This window comes from Haliotis rubra, unplaced genomic scaffold, assembly GCF_003918875.1.
Source record: "Haliotis rubra isolate DU_JTF1 unplaced genomic scaffold, ASM391887v1 Scf336, whole genome shotgun sequence".
In the NCBI taxonomy this organism is placed as follows: Eukaryota; Metazoa; Mollusca; class Gastropoda; order Lepetellida; family Haliotidae; genus Haliotis; species Haliotis rubra.
The window spans coordinates 273959-290427 of NW_025767009.1; the positions used below are offsets into that span (position 1 = coordinate 273959).

Sequence of the window (16469 nt, forward strand, 5' to 3'; positions counted from 1 at the left end):
CTTTTTATGTACGAGTACGTCCTTACAAGTACTGGGTCTTATCACTTATGCTAGTCTGTCTTAGAAGTGCATATGGACTCTAAAGCTGTAACTCTCTTGAGTGTAGGCTTTTGCAAGTCATGTGATAATAGGGCGAGACTCCGTCTCAGCGCCTTTGTGGAACTGTCAATTGTTGTGCTACAACAAGTGGGCCAAAATGGTGAATGCCAGAGACGTCCTCGGTGGCGATGTCTCTCAGGTAGTGGTTGGCAAACACCATGTCCGATTTCCAGAAGCAGCCCTCCATTATCGTCGTGATAGAGCAATTCCCATGTAGAGCGAGTGTTGGCTCTTGGAGGATCAAGTCCTGCTGCTTTGTAGGCCGAGTATGACAGTTCTCATCCATATTGATATCGTAGTGCGAGAGATCTCCGTCTGTGTCGCTGTCGATATAGGGATGAAAAGACGCTTGAATTTTCGTCGCCTGGTCCTAGACCTTTGTAGGTAGACTTTCATTGCTCTTACTGGGCATAAGGATAGATCCTGTGTATCCTGTGGCCCAAGGACTGATGATAGTGCTGGGATGTGGAATTGTCTGTCCGGTTGACCTGGCAGTTGATTCTTTGCTATAAAGTCCCATCTCAGTCCCATATGCACGATGTTTCGATGTTCGTCAAATCGTGTCCTCTCAAAGTCTAGAGCATGTATTTCCGACATCCTTGCTGCTGTTGCTAAGGCGATCAGGAATAGAGTTTTCTGCGTCAAGAACTCAAAAGATGTCCTATCTAATGGTTCATAAGCGTCACTGGTGAGATGCCGTAGAACTATGTAATACCGATGTAGGTAAGCTGTTTCCCTGGCTGCTGTTACTGTTACTTCAGACCTGAAGATAATGCAGTCTTCCTTTTATACAGATGATCAGCTGAAGTGTACACCTCCTCAGCGCTGCCACTTGTAGACTGCATTCATCGATCTCAATGAAGTGTCGTAAATTACCCTCTTTGTGTTGAAACACACAGGTCCTTGTAGAGTTGATGGTCAACTTTGTTGTAAGTTCTACAAAGGGAGTCGTTGCTGATTTTGCAGTTTACATCAATCTTGTAACTTCATAGCCTTAGCAAGGATGCTGCTGAACCACGCCAATGTGAATACCTGAAGATCTGTACGCAAGTGAAGATCTCTATATGGACATGAGTCCCGTTATTATCTTCTGATGTAGATATATCTATCTAAATTTTCTCAACGATGTGAATCCCGTCCTGGATTCAGTCTGAAGATCGATGAATTCGGACAAGAGTACCCCTCTTGAACTTCAACACGTGTCCCTCAGTCTCTGCGCCGTCGAAGATCTCTTCCTTCGAGGGTGACGCTAGGTCCAGTCCATTAGCAATCCAATATTTTATCTCTGAGTCCGAAAATATGATACCGCCATCGTCCTTTGTATCATGTCCACTGGTATATGATCGTTGAATATCCTTGGAGATCTGCATGGCGATCTACGTGGCGATCTGTGTGGCATCTGCGTGGCGATGTAAGTGGTGAATCCCGATCTGCGAGGTGTTGTTGACGCCCTTGAAGATAATTCAGATGACCTTCGCGCAGGTGAGAGATTTTGTTGAGGGTCTGAGTCCCGAGACGTCTCTCTCTAGACCTTCTAGGTGGTGTAGGTTTCTTTCTCTGTGAAGTGGGTAGCCTGCCTGAAGGTTCTTCATTAGCCTCATCATCTGATGACGATCTCATTGGTTCTGAAGAGCGTGCCGTCCTGCACGCAGGTTTGCTGACGTCATGTAGCGTAGATCTGCTCTTAGTCCTAGAGCTAGATTCTCTGGTAGGCCTCTCAGATGTATCATCAGTGTGGGGTCCTTCGTGCAGCTCTGGATCCTCTCTGAGGTTGATGACTTGAGCATGAGAACCGCCTGGCTGTTCATCATGCATGCATAGCGCTTCTCCATCATCTCTATCATTTGTTGAGAGAATTGCTGCATAAAGGCCCCGGGGTTGAATGTCTGCGACGATTGTAGAGATGTCGTATCTGAGATGGTAGCGATATCGTGTAGTTCTAAGAGGAGATCTTGTATGGCGACCTGCGTGGAGGTGAGCGTCTACGTGTCCGGGGTTGCCTTCCTATGTGGTGAATCCCGTGACGACCTGCATGGTGATGGTGACATTCTTGATGATATATCTGACGACCTTCGCGCAGGTGAGAGATCTTTGTTGAGGGTCTGAGTCCTGAGACGTCTCTCTGTATCTTCTTGGAGGTGTAAGCCTCTCTGTGATGTATGTAGCCTGCGTGAAGGCTCTTCATTAGCTTCATCATCAGATGACGATCTATTTTGGTCGGATGAATGTCCCTTCCTTCGCGCAGGTTCGTTGACGTCGTGCAGCGTAGGTCTGCTCTTAGTCCTAGAGCTAGAACCTCTTGTAGATATCTCAGATGCACCACCGGTGCGGGGTCCTTCGTGCAGCACTGGTCCTGACTTGAGCATGAGAGGCGGCTGCCTGACCATCATGCAAGGTCCTTTCCTGCGCGAAGCGCTTCTCCATCAGGTCCATCATCTGTTGGGAGAATTGCTGCATGAAGGTCCCGGGGTTGAATGTCTGCGACGACTGTAGAGATGACGCATTTGAGAGGGTAGCGATATGGTCCAGGGATCGCTGTACCCATGGGTCCCTGCTGCCAGTGTAGAAGGTAACTCAGCCTGTGCTGACGTTACCGTTGCTGAGACCTGCGTCTTTTTCTTCTGGGATGAGGATAGGCGGTTCTTCGTACAAGCCTATTTCTTCCATCGGGACGATCTCGGCAGAGAAGGTCCTTGTAGTCTGTGAAGAGCTCCCAGTAGATCTCGTTGAAGCCTTAGGGGTGTAAGGCTTCTTCTGCAACGAAGATGGCCTCTTCTTCTTCGTATGGGTTGAGGAGTTGTCCGACGTAGAAGATCTTTCCTTCGACGTATTGGCGGACTACATCCCAAGCCCATCTTCTGAGGACGCCTCCGGCTTCACTGGATGGAAGTATGTCGTCTGACAACGACAGACAGCTCTTAAGGGACTAAGCCGGTTTAGCCATGACTTGTAACAGCCGCCTGGATTTATCCTTAGCACGTTTCTAAGTACAAAGAAATAATAATTTTTAAATTCAATTTTTGTTAGTTGCTGACATAATTTACAGCGAGAGCTGGAAGCAACTAGGGCACAATAATGCGGGTCTGCAGCAGAGAACCTAAACCTACAACGAAAAGAGGTTTTCATGAAATGTAAATAAACTGAACAATCACGTAAAACCGTGAATAAACACTCAAATTATGAATAAATTTCAAACCATATTGTGGAAGGATACTCCCTGAAACCTTATAAAGGTAACTTATATAGGGAAATAACTTAGTTATCAAAGGATATAGTGCCGTATTGGAGACACAGGTGCTCTCCCAACTGTCCACTAGGGCGAAGAAGGAGAGAGAGAAGCGTGGGAAGACGGGTGGTGCCGTTTTCCCGCCAAAACCGAGAGGAAGACAACTCATGGTGAGTAGTGATTTTACGTCTGCTTTATTGAAGGGAGTTTCAAAAAGGAGATACAAGTGTTCCACTAACGTTCGGGAAGGGAAGGAGACAAGCAAAGATACATGAGTCAGGATAAGGAAAAAATTACGCTTTGGAATTATGGGAAGGGGAGGGGGATCATTGATTTTGTACATGACACATGCAGGGGGGTCACTTATTTTGTACATAAATTTTAGGGGGGGCATCCACATTGTACATGCTTCTCCATAAAAATCATCATCATCCCCCCTAGCCATAAATTATGAACGGTCCCTTAGGAATACAAAAGACAGACATCCAGCCTCGTAGACAGAAGTCTTGAGTGAGTGAGTTTAGTTTAACTCCGTACTCAGCAATATTCCAGCAATATGGTGGCAGTCTGTTAATAATCAAGACTGGACCAGACAATCCAGTGATCAATAGCATGATCATCGATCTGCGCAAATGGGAACCGAGGACATGAGTCAACCAAGTCAGCAAGCCTGACCACCCGATCCCGTTAGTCGCCTCTTACGACAAGCATGGGTTACTGAAGATCAGTATTCTAACCCAGACCTTCACAGGTCACAGAAGTCTTGATACACATGTTCAGCAGTGTTCATGTTAACTATTTGTGAACACAGCCATGTTATATAAAAAACGGGTACAAATTTCAGTTATATGATGTTGGTCTGTAAATCAAGTTTGGACCCAACAACCCAGTGAGTGAAATCATGAGCATCTATCTGTGCAACTGGGATGCAATAACATGCATCCACAAAGTCTGGGTCTGACCATCCGATCCCGTTAGTCACCTTTCATGGCAAGCATGGATTACTGAAGACCAATTCTTCCCCTAAGCTTCACGGGTCACAATGACCCCAACAGCACTGTATATAAGTACCTCCTCAGATTCCTTAAATCTTGTCTTACATGTGCACCTATCTGAAGCCTATGTCTACCCACCCTGTACATGTAGTAATGCTGGACGTCTGGTCTCAGATGAATGGCTCGTGTGAAATCCCTCAGGGCCAACTTCAACTGGTAAAAAAAACAAAATAAACATTCAGAAAACTCCATAACACTAGAACAAAATTGTGTGTTGTTTTAAGTATCTATCAACAGTATTCCAGCATTGTCTTGACTGCCCGAGAAGAAGTTCTAGGCCCGACAGACTGATGGTCGATATTATGAGCAACTTTCAAGGCCATGTGGCAATGATGCCATACAATCAAACCTGATCACTCAATCTAGTCATCAAAAGAGACCTTTACGTGAATGAATGTATATTACACAATCTAAAAAGAGAATTAGACCAATGCTCATTAAATTCCACCCATCTATATACAGTGTCCAAGCATAGTGGTTAGTATTTGTTCAAATACACGTAATCAAATAGAAAGTTAATTACATCGAAGAGTAAAATTCTGAAGTCAATGGCTGTGATAGTACCATAATCAAACAATAGCTATAAATGTTAATAATTCTAAGAATACACTCCTAGTTACATCACTGCAATAAATACTGTTTTGGCTCTCATCACACACAAAATCTTCTGCTTTTCAACAGAGGTCCTCTTCATTTTCAACTATCCATTAACAGTTGTACAGACAATAGTGTCCGCACTGTCTAAGTTTTTCTGGTGTGTGCTAGGTTAAACACAGAAATCTTTGCCTTGCACACTTTGTTAGTTTGTCACTGTGTAGTTCATCTATATCTTCGGTATCTGCTACTGGGTACTAAGCATCCTATCTTCAGCTGTTTAATGTCTGGGTGTGTCCACACAAGAGACTCTTACCTCATGTATCTTGTGGTAGGCTTCTCCTCGACATACATATGCTCGGATGTATGTTGGCTCAACCTTGATGGCTGAGGTGAACTTCTTGATTGCCCTGAGAAAAAATTGTTACAACAATTAGTACATAAGGTACAAATGTACTTCAAACCTTATAACTTCAGTGGGTGGCAGCAGTATCTAAAACCTATCACAATTTGTCACACTGGAATAAATGAATGAGTGAATGAATGAATGAATGAAACTGGTCCGGGTCAGAACACATAATACTTCACTTCAGACCAATAGGCCTCATGTCTCTGTATGCCTTATGTCTGGCCCATCAAAGGCACAGTTACGGATCAACTAGAATGAATGAATGAATGAATGAATGAATGAATGAATGAATGAATGAATGAATGAATGAATGAATGAATGAATGAATGAAGTTGTAGTCGGGGTACAGAGACACACAGTCAAGTTAGTCACCTCATACAAGAATTAGTGTGCAGGGGACTTTTCTAATCTGGGTTCTTGGGCGACTGGGTAGCTGTAGAACCTGTTCAGGCAAGCATGTAGAACTGCAGACCTATATTGTGCTGGAAAATGTATTGAGCTTATTGTGCTTTACTAAATCTAAAAGATATGAATAGTGTTTCATACTATCAGCCACTAGTTTGTACTTATTATTTACATACTGCTGTGATAACGTAGACTGGCTTAAAACAACATTCACTCCCCTGCCCTCACTTCACAGCACACCTACCTGTGGTAATTCTCATATTTCTTCATGAAGATAAGTCCCAGGTTGACGTGAGCACAGGCAACATCTTTGTTGAGTTTCAGCACACTCTCAAAGTCAGGGATGGCATCCTCAGCCCTGTAGATACAGACAGAGTACATGGTGCAGTTAATTCTATATTGAGTTAAGTTCACTGTATTCACTGTGCTGGTATAAAACAAAATGCACAATAACGAGGAGAAAGATGAAAACATTTAAAACCAAAATAACAGACAAATGTTGCATCAGAAATCACATTATATTTGACTGTGTATTCATCTTACATGTGACATCTCATGACAAGAGGGTACATGCGCAGAACAGCTTGTTGTTTAACGCCACACTCAGCAATATTCCAGCTAAATGGGGGTACACAGAACAGAGTGACCAAGCCAAGCCACCGAGTACATTAGGTCATCTCATAAGTGTGGACACTCTAAACCTGAATCTTGACAGTGTTGTTCATATATTCCCCCCCAAAAATATACCAAAACTTATGACAAAGGCAGAAGATAGATTTTCCTCAACTGCACAAAATTGAGGGTAACAGTCCAACTGTTTACATTTGGCAAAGCTAGGAAAGTGACACTATCAATCAACTCGGACACAAATTATGATACTAGGCAGTTATGGGACATTTCTGAGAGTTCCATGAAACAGGGAGGAAAGTTGAAAGATGCTGGTGACTTACTTGCCCATGGCACTGTAGAGGATGCCACGGTGTAGGTAGGACATGATGTTTTCCTCTGTGTCGTTGATGAGCAGTGACATGCTGTAGTCCTGTAGAGCTCGCTTTGGGTGGGCCCTGAGGGAAACCATCACAACATTCTACTCAAATATTTACAAAAATGGTTTACTCCTACATGATACGTCTAAAAGAGTAAATCTAAGGACACCTCCAAGGGAGGTTGTGTCACCCGAACTGCTAATTCTAAATTCCTGTTATGAGTGAGTGAGTGAGTATGGTTTTACGCCGCTTTTAGCAATATTCCAGCAATATCACAGCGGGGGACACCAGAAATGGGCTTCACACATTGTACCCATGTGGGGAATCGAACCCAGGTCTTCAACGTGATGAGCAAACGCTTTCACCACTAGGCTACCCCACCGCCCCAATTCCTGGTATGAGTGAGTGAAGTATCTCACTAGCAAATATAATTGGCAAGTTCTGAATGCAAATAAATAGAGATATGCTATTATATTACTATGGATATTTTATACATCCTGCTGTTTCTGAGTAGGGTGGCATCTCCATCTAGAAAGGTGTACTACCATGAGTTAAATTGTATCCTGTGTTGGTTTTCTTTGGCTAACAAATCAACATTTCCGAATTGAGGTGGAAAAGGAATGACACCAAATCAGTTTAGAAATCCGATTGGCATTAGAATCCACACCTTCCTTTAGATTGTCAATCATAATTTGCCCTGGATTTACGTGACGCAACTTTCTATGGAGTAGTCTCCAGTTTATCTTCAGAAGTGCAAAATCCAAGAAAAGATCTGATTTCAAGCAAATGAATTTGAAACAATGACGTTTTTTATCTTTCTGATTTCATTTTCATTTCTGCCACACTTAGAGTGTGTCTGTTCCTTTAATCTGCATGTGTCCACCTACTTGCGGAGTATACAGGCCCTGTGATAGAAGGCCTCCCATGTCTCGGGGTTCAGGTGGATGGCAGCTGACATGTCCTCCACAGCTGGGGCCCACAGCTTCTGACTGGCATATGCCTGACCTCGGTACAGGTGAGCTATGGCATTCAGTGGGTCAACACGGATCAGATCAGTGAAGTCATTGATGGCATTGTTCCAGTTCCTGAAGAAATATTCATGATATCATTTTCCAGTTTCTTATTGATATTCCTAATTCAAATATTTTCAAACTAAAAACAACAATACATAAACTCCGTACAGTCAACATTTAGCACTTTTCAATTTGATTTCTTTTATACAGTCACTATGAGTGAGTGAGTTGGGTTTTACTCCGCTTTTAGCAATATTCCAGCAATATCACGGCGGGGGACACCAGAAAAGGGCTTCACACATTGCACCCATGTGGGGAATCGAACCAGGGTCTTCGGCGTGACGAGCGAACGCTTTAACCATTAGGCTACCCCACCGCCCCTACAGTCACCATGACCTTAACAAGTAAGTGATGAGCTTAACATTACTGGAACCTCTACTGGAATGTTCAATTAAAAGATTTTATTTTAGAAGAAAATCAATACATCAGTACAAGTCAGTACATGTCAACACAAGTCAGCACAAGTTGGTACAAGTCAGTACAAGTCGGTACAAGTCAGTACACATTGGTACAAGTCAGTACACATTGGTACAAGTCAGTGCACATCAGTACAAATCAGTACACATCAGTATTAGTCAGCACAAGTCGGTACAAGTATGTACAAGTCAGTACACATTGGTACAAGTCAGTACACATTGGTACAAGTCAGTACAAATCAGTATTAGTCAGCACAAGTCGGTACAAGTATGTACAAGTCAGTACACATTGATACAAGTCAGTACACATTGGTACAAGTCAGTACACATTGGTACAAGTCAGTACACATCAGTATTAGTCAGCACAAGTCGGTACAAGTATGTACAAGTCAGTACACATTGGTACAAGTCAGTACACATTGGTACAAGTGATACAAGTCAGTATTAGTCAGCACAAGTCGGTACAAGTCAGTACACATTGGTACAAGTACACATTGGTAGTACACATTGGTACAAATCAGTATTAGTCAGCACAAGTCGGTACAAGTATGTACAAGTCAGTACACATTGGTACAAGTCAGTACATCAGTACAAAGTACACATCAGTACAAATGTGTACAAGTCGGTACAAATGTGTACAAGTCAGTACACATTGGTTCAAGTCAGTACACATTGGTACAAGTCAGTACACATCAGTACAAATGTGTACAATTCAGTACACATTGGTACAAGTCGGTACAAATCAGTATTAGTCAGCACAAGTCGGTACAAGTATGTACAAGTCAGTACACATCAGTACACATCAGTACAAATCTGTACAAGTCAGTACAAGTCGGTACATCTCAACACAAGTCGGCACGAGTCAGTACAAATCAGTATTAGCCAGCACAAGTTGGTACAAGTATGTACAAGTCAGTGCACATCAGTACAAATCACTACAAGTCGGTGCAAGTTGGTACAAGATGGCACAAGTCAGTAAAAGCCAGTATCAGTCAGTACAATTTGGTATAAGTCAGTACAAGTCAGTACAGTGTTATTCAGCTCACCTGTTCTTGAAGTAGTACATTCCATGTTTCATGATGGCATCTGTGCGTGTTGGCAACAGTTTAGTACACTTCCCATAATCCTCCAGGGCCAACAGCATCTCACCACGCTAGCAACAACACAGTATACAGTGTAACCACACTCGACTCACTGTAACCCCTCTCTATTACATCTTTAAGCTGTGGGAAATAACCAGAACCATTCACATCCTTGCTTTGTATGGAGCCTGATTCATGTGACATAATATTGCTCCAATCAATCTATAGCTATATATGAATAAGAACAGTTCATAACTAACTTAATTATAACGTGGAAATTTGAAACAACATCCCAAATGAAACTATGGTCATGAAAGGAATCCAGGATATTTATCATGACAGAAATGCATCAGAAAAGACTAGAGAACTAAGGATAACTATCCACACACAAATAGAACATCGAAACGTTATTCTTTCTGAATATTGGTAGCAAAAATATACAAGCAAATGTTTTGTTGTTTGTTGTTTCAATGCACACTCAGCAATATTCCTGCTGTATGGCGGTGGTCTGGATCAGACAATCCAGTGATCAACATCATGAGCATCGATCTATGCAATTGGAATACAATGATTGTATATATAGTTTTCATCATATATCTTCTTTTGAAACTGTCTCACACAAAGTACCTGCTCATACATCTCGGCTCGGCGGAAGAAAGCCTCGTGGTCATGGGGATTTAGCTTCAGAGCTTGGGTGTAGTTCACAATTGCCATGGTTATATCGTTTTGGCGTCGATAGATTTCAGCCCTGAAACAGAACATTTCAAGCTGTTGGACAATTGTTGCCATTACCTTCTTCTTCTAACATGTCAAAATATGAAGTGTTTATCTTTACTGTACCCATACAATCCTAGTAAGCCTTCTCACATTGAAGAATAAGTCTCAAAGAGTTCAAATTTGTTATGTCAGTACTTGAAAAAATGCAACACCCAAATTTAAAAATAGAACACTCATTCATAGGTATGTGATCACAGTGCTCATTTACAAAGCAATCAACAAATAATTACACAGAACATTATGTAGATATTACTACCATGGCATATAATCGTACGAGAGAGATTATATGTGGCAGACATATTGGCTTCAGAATTGTTTTACTGTAAGAGATGGGTTACATGCAGGAAACAACCCATCCCCAAACATTTGATGAATAACTGATATAGCCTTAAACCCACAACACTGCTTCTGATACACATATAACTTACATAGATCTGTATGCTCCAGCGTGTCTCTTGTTTTTCTTCATGATAAAGTTGAGATCATCTAGCGCTGCCTGTTTTTTGTCTTGGAGGATGTACAGAAGATGGCGGTGCCAGTAGGCATCTAGTAGCAATGGCTCCAGCTGTATAGCTCTGTAACATAGGAATAGGACTTCTGTAACACAGGGACTGTGGTTGGGTAACATAGGGACTTGGGGCTTTGTAACATAGGGGCTTGGAGTTTTGTAAAACACGGACTTGGGGTTTTGTAACATAGTGATTTGGAGCGTTGTAACATAGGGACTTGGAGCGTTGTAACATAGGGACTTGGAGCTTTTTAACATAGGGACTTGGGAGCTTTGTACCATAGGGACTTGGGAGCTTTGTAACATAGGGACTTGGGAGCTTTGTAACATAGGGACATGGGAGCTTTGTAACATAGGGACTTGGAGCTTTGTAACATAGGGACTTGGGAGCTTTGTAACATAGGGACTTGGGAGCTTTGTAACATAGTGATTTGGAGCGTTGTAACATAGGGACTTGGAGCATTGTAACATAGGGACTTAGAGCCCTGTAACATTGGGACTTGGAGCTTTGTAACATAGGGACTTGGAGCATTGTAACATTGGGACTTGGAGCGTTGTAACATGGAGAGAGCCATGTAAAATAAGGACAGGGTGCTGAGTTCTTCACTTGTTAAAAGAAATGAGAGTTACCTGTCTAGATCCAGAGAGGCATTCTTCAATTTACCAATCTGAAATAAGAAAATTCCATCAAGTATAATATCAGAATCTCATGTATTGTGGTGAAACTAGATAAGCATTTATAAGAAATATTTATTCAATCTCAGCTGTATCCAATCCTAGTTGATGAGGTGGAAAATACCCCATCATGTACAGTCATCTTGATGTAAAGAAGCTGCTAGTTCGCAACTGTCTACATTGTCTCAGCTTTTAATCCTCTCCAAGAAGGGATTTATCTTGGATTCTAAAGTTAATACCCATGGCAGCCATATTGAATAAAGCCATAATTTGTCCAAAATTAGGAATGTCTATACAGCTGTTTCCCTCAATTAATATTTTAACATTGCATTTATGAAATTTTCTCTTTACTAGTGACAAGAACACAACCAAGATGTGAGTTATGATTATATTAACATGAAATTCAAAAGTCTTCATTAATTCCAATTCAAGGATTTTACCAACAAGTAGACTTGGGTTTGAGTATTGGGCTTCAAAAATCAACAGACAGAACCCTGAATTACCTACCTTCCTACACAGAGCTCCACGTCTACACAGATCAAATGCTGATGGCTTGTCGGTTGACTCGATTTGGGCCGTCATCTTATCAATCTCTTCATTTAAAATCTGCAAACATTGGATCAAATTTAATCAATGCAAAAAGCATTAGATATTGTATCCAATTAAACTGATAATCACATATACAATTAATCTTTTTAATGTCAAAAACTGTAATCCTGTAAAACATTTACGTTACCATTATCAGCTTGCACTTCAAGGTAAAGTGTGCATGTTAATTAGGATTGCCCTGTGTTAAGAGCGGATCCACAGAAAATGTAGCCACACATACCAAAGATCGAATCACACAACAATGTCACATAATTTTAATTGTGGCAGTCTATATATATGTAGAGTCTTTGAATGGCATTTACAAGTGATACACATAAGGGCAAGAATTTGATGGATGTCAACTTCTTTGTTGTGTCCATCACAACAAAGAAGTTGACATCCATCGCCTTTATATATATGTACAAATGTGAAAAGCATGTATCAGTGTAAATGGTTAAAAGTCTCACTTTGAGGAAAAATCGTTCATGTTCCAACTAGATCCTCAGAATAATAGCACAAATAAATCCATCGTATGAAATAGCACAACATGCTTAATTCTCTCAATGCCGACATTGCATATTCAGTTCAAACTTGCCGACATGGCTTGTCCTTTCCTAACACTCCCAACCTGGATACTGAGCACTTAGGGTTTAACCAAGCTGGAGAAAGTCAAAAGCCCAAGCTATAATTATATAACCCCCTTTGTTGTTTGACCACCCCAGCTCGATCATAGACAATGGAAAGTGGTCAGTGGTAAGCAGAGTGTCTGAGTTAGGGTGAATAGGTATTTTAGGGAATATAAACATATTTGAGAATCACTTCATATCTATAAATATATATCCAGATTTATAGATAGATATATAACAGAATCTCATAACACCGGATATTGCACGTTGTCCTCAGGTATTTAGAAAGCCTTCAGCCATCATAGCAATTATACAGAGATTAGTCAATTGTGTGTAAAGTGAGTTTAAAGTTTGGTGAGTGTGGGTGTATGTATCCTTATTATTGAACTGTTTGAGTCTTCAGTGGAATTATATGCTTAATTTAGATGCTTGGGACTCTCAAACGAGTTTGACAAAAATTGAATTTGGCACATCAAGTTTGACAGATTAAAAATGATGATAAACATGGAATTTGCAGGGACACGAAGGGAAGTTTGAGACTGGGACTGCAAGTTTGACACAACAAGGTTTGACTGTATCTGCATTTCACATCAGACAGTTTTTGTAAAGGAACAAAAACTGATGTTCACCTGAATAATTTCTATATTCTCCTCAGTGTCGGAGAGTGGGTCCAGAGTGTCGATGGTGTCGGACAATACACTAGTGATGGACTCCTTCCTGTATTCACACAAAACGCATGTATGCAGACATGTAGGAACACATGGATAAAGGAACATTTCCCAACAAAACCATACAAATTTCATCAATGTAAAAATAGAAAATCCACAGATTTAGATTAATTCAAATTCTTGTAATTTGATGACTGCTATCTGCAATGTCCTGAATACCATTTCAAAACTGGTAATGATATGCAATAATGTTTTATTAAAAAATCATAAAATTATGACAATGTTCTGGAAAGTCCCCAGGCAATGAATCTAGCAAAAGCACCAAATGTTGTCAAGAAAACATTAACAAACATATAACTGATGATTGGGTCACACCATGTGACATGTTGTGAGAAACTGATCACACTTCAAGCTGTTTTAAGGTAGGAAATACAAAATTCAAAGCTTATAAAATGTAAGGCCTGTGAAAGTATAAACTTTTACATTCAAGACATTTCAAGCCTGAGGGAAGGCTGAAGCAAGTATTGTGTGTAGGTAGACAATCTGTGTACCTCTTCTTGGCTCGTTCCTCCTTGGATATAGACATTGTCTCTGTATGAGTGTGTGTGTCTGACTGGAAGTCAAAATAGTTGCCTTCTTCTACATCAGATTCAGTCGGTGTTGGCGGGTATACCTGGTCAAACCACACATTCCAGATGTCCCGAGCCCACTCTCTCTCATCTTCACTAGGCCTGGGGAAACAGTGCAGTTACATGAAACATTGTCAAACCACTCATTCCAGATGTTTACACTTTAAATGATTAATACAGATTACAGATAAATACATTTCAGTGGTAGTGTATGACTTACGTGTATCTCTTCTGAGTTTTGTATGCCTCAAAGTCCAGAATGTTTGGAAGACTAGAGCGATGAGACCTCACATGCCTGGACATAAGGAAAAGCTGAATGTTTAACAAAATATTTCAATAGTGATGCAAGGACAAATAAGAATGATGAGAATACGTAATGGCGAGATCTACCCAGAATCTGATTTTGACCTGTCATGAAGTGTTTTTGTAGTATTTGAACAGAGTAAGCTGTTGACCCAATAGGACTTTTCTCGGAGATGTACACAAAAGCATTAGAAACACATGGTGACAATGATTTGTTGAGTTCTAAAGCACTGCCATTTTGACACAATATTGATGCATTTGACCATCCAAACCTTGGAAGTGTAAGAGAGAAAAAAATAACAGGCTACTTGTCAAATACTTCATCATGTCTGATCAGATTAGTTAAAATTTCAATGTTTTCCATGATGTTGAAATGTGACATTTGAAGTGAGGCCAAAGAGACGACTTCCTTTACATGTTTGTTTCTCAGATCCACCTCTTGCTTTTCACCTTTTTGCAACTTAGGGGATATAGTTGTGTCTTGTCACCTTTCATCATAGATGTACAGTGAGTGAGTGAGTTGGGTTTTACGCCGCTTTTAGCAATATTCTAGCAATATCATGGCAGTGGACACCAGAAATGGGCTTCACACATTGTACCTATGTGGCAAATTGAACCTGAGTCTTCGGGGTGACAAGCAGACACTTTCACCACTAGGCTACCCCACCGCCCCCATAGATGTACAGTTCCACTGACATTTTAGGTGTTTTTGTTTCACACATGTTACAAGAACGAATTTTAATGACACAAGGGTAGGTACAGTTTCTTAAAGAAAATGAACAGCATAAATATGGATGTGTATTACACACAAAGTAACAGGCAAAATGGAGTAATACATTTAACCTTGATCGATGTATTTTAGAAAACGATCTCATTTTCTTTTTTCTCCTCTATTCAGGTATTTGGCAGAATACCTTGGCACCCTGAGTTCCCACTCGATGACTCTGTTGACTCGAGGCAGTGAGCCCCACCTGGAGACAGTGGGGGACGGGCTAGCCAGAAACTTCTGGACGGACTCGATCCTGGACATGTCCACGGGTCCTTTGCGCTTCGACTTCTTTCTGTGGAACAGATTAATGAGTTACTGTATACATGACGACATGAATATTTCAACATTTTGATGTTTCAATGAATAAAAGCAGCAGCAACATGACAGTTCAATTCCGATTTTAGGGAATGAATTGTAAACTGCCTTCCATTGAAATGCTCTCAACAGAAAACTATTTACAAATAGTAATTTCTTAAAGAGAAAATGAGTGAGAGAGTTTAGTTTAACGCTGAACTCAGCAATATTCCAGCTACATGGCGATGGTCAGTAAATAATCCAGACTGGACCAGATAATCCAGTGATCAACAGCATGAGCATCGATCTACGCTATTGGGATACAATAACATGTGTCAGCGAGTCTGACCACCCGATCCCATTAGTCATCTCTTACCACAAGAATGGGTTACTGAAGATATATTCTAACCTGGATCTTGACGGGTGTAATTTCCTAAAGAGTGCATGAGTAGAATGTTACACAGTCTTAACAGGACTTTAACACAAACGGCATCTGAATGACAGCAGTCTGCGCAGTAATTCTGCCATCACCAGACAAAAGCTACCTCTTTCAACAGCACTAAAGCAGGGTTGTACTATGTACACAGTACAGAACAGAACTTTTCCAAGGCACATGGTAAATTAAAACAGAATATAGATGAGTGAGTGAGTAAGTGAGTTTAGTTTTACGCCGCAATATTCCAGCTATATGGCAGAGGTCTGTAAATAATCGAGTCTGGACCAGACAATCCAGTGATCAACAGCATGAGCACTGATCTGCGCAATTGGGAACCAATGACATGTGTCAATCAAGTCAGTGAGTCTGACCCCCCGATCCCATTAGTCGCCTCTTACGACTAGCATGGGTTACTGAAGATTAATATTCTAACCCGGATCTTCACGGGTGAATATAGATGAAAAGCCTATTCAACACTAACATCCAATTCAAAGCCTCATGAAACATATGGGATCCTTAATACATTAACACTATGTCCTCCGTGTATGACCTACTTTTTAGGCAGAATGACATAGTTCCTCCCGGCCAGCAGAGCAAGTTCAGCTGGGGTCAACTTATCTTCTGGAAGGAAAATTAGTCAACATTATCATGTGCTCTTCAATCAAGAAAGACCTACATGACTAAGACAAACAGTTGAATGTGTAAAGATACCTCAATATCTACAGTCAAATTCTTCCTTCTAGCCTTCTGATTACAACAAAATACACGATTCTCAAAGGTTCTTCCTCAGTTTTACTGAACCAAAATGCTCAAGTTGATTTGCAAAAAGCAATTAGATTGGTTGGTTTGTT

General features: G+C 41.0%; 1 protein-coding gene across 1 annotated transcript in view; it reads right to left on the bottom strand.

Annotated features, from left to right (window-relative positions):
• LOC124284394 overlaps positions 1–16469 on the bottom strand; it is a 70257-nt gene that overhangs the window by 18750 nt on the left and 35038 nt on the right. The window contains 15 exon segments of the mRNA XM_046720483.1: positions 4459–4533; positions 5291–5384; positions 6033–6146; positions 6739–6852; positions 7662–7859; positions 9310–9416; positions 9973–10093; positions 10551–10697; positions 11261–11298; positions 11813–11911; positions 13149–13236; positions 13739–13918; positions 14037–14111; positions 15034–15180; positions 16173–16239. Coding sequence (XP_046576439.1) covers positions 4459–4533; positions 5291–5384; positions 6033–6146; positions 6739–6852; positions 7662–7859; positions 9310–9416; positions 9973–10093; positions 10551–10697; positions 11261–11298; positions 11813–11911; positions 13149–13236; positions 13739–13918; positions 14037–14111; positions 15034–15180; positions 16173–16239 — 1664 coding nt within the window.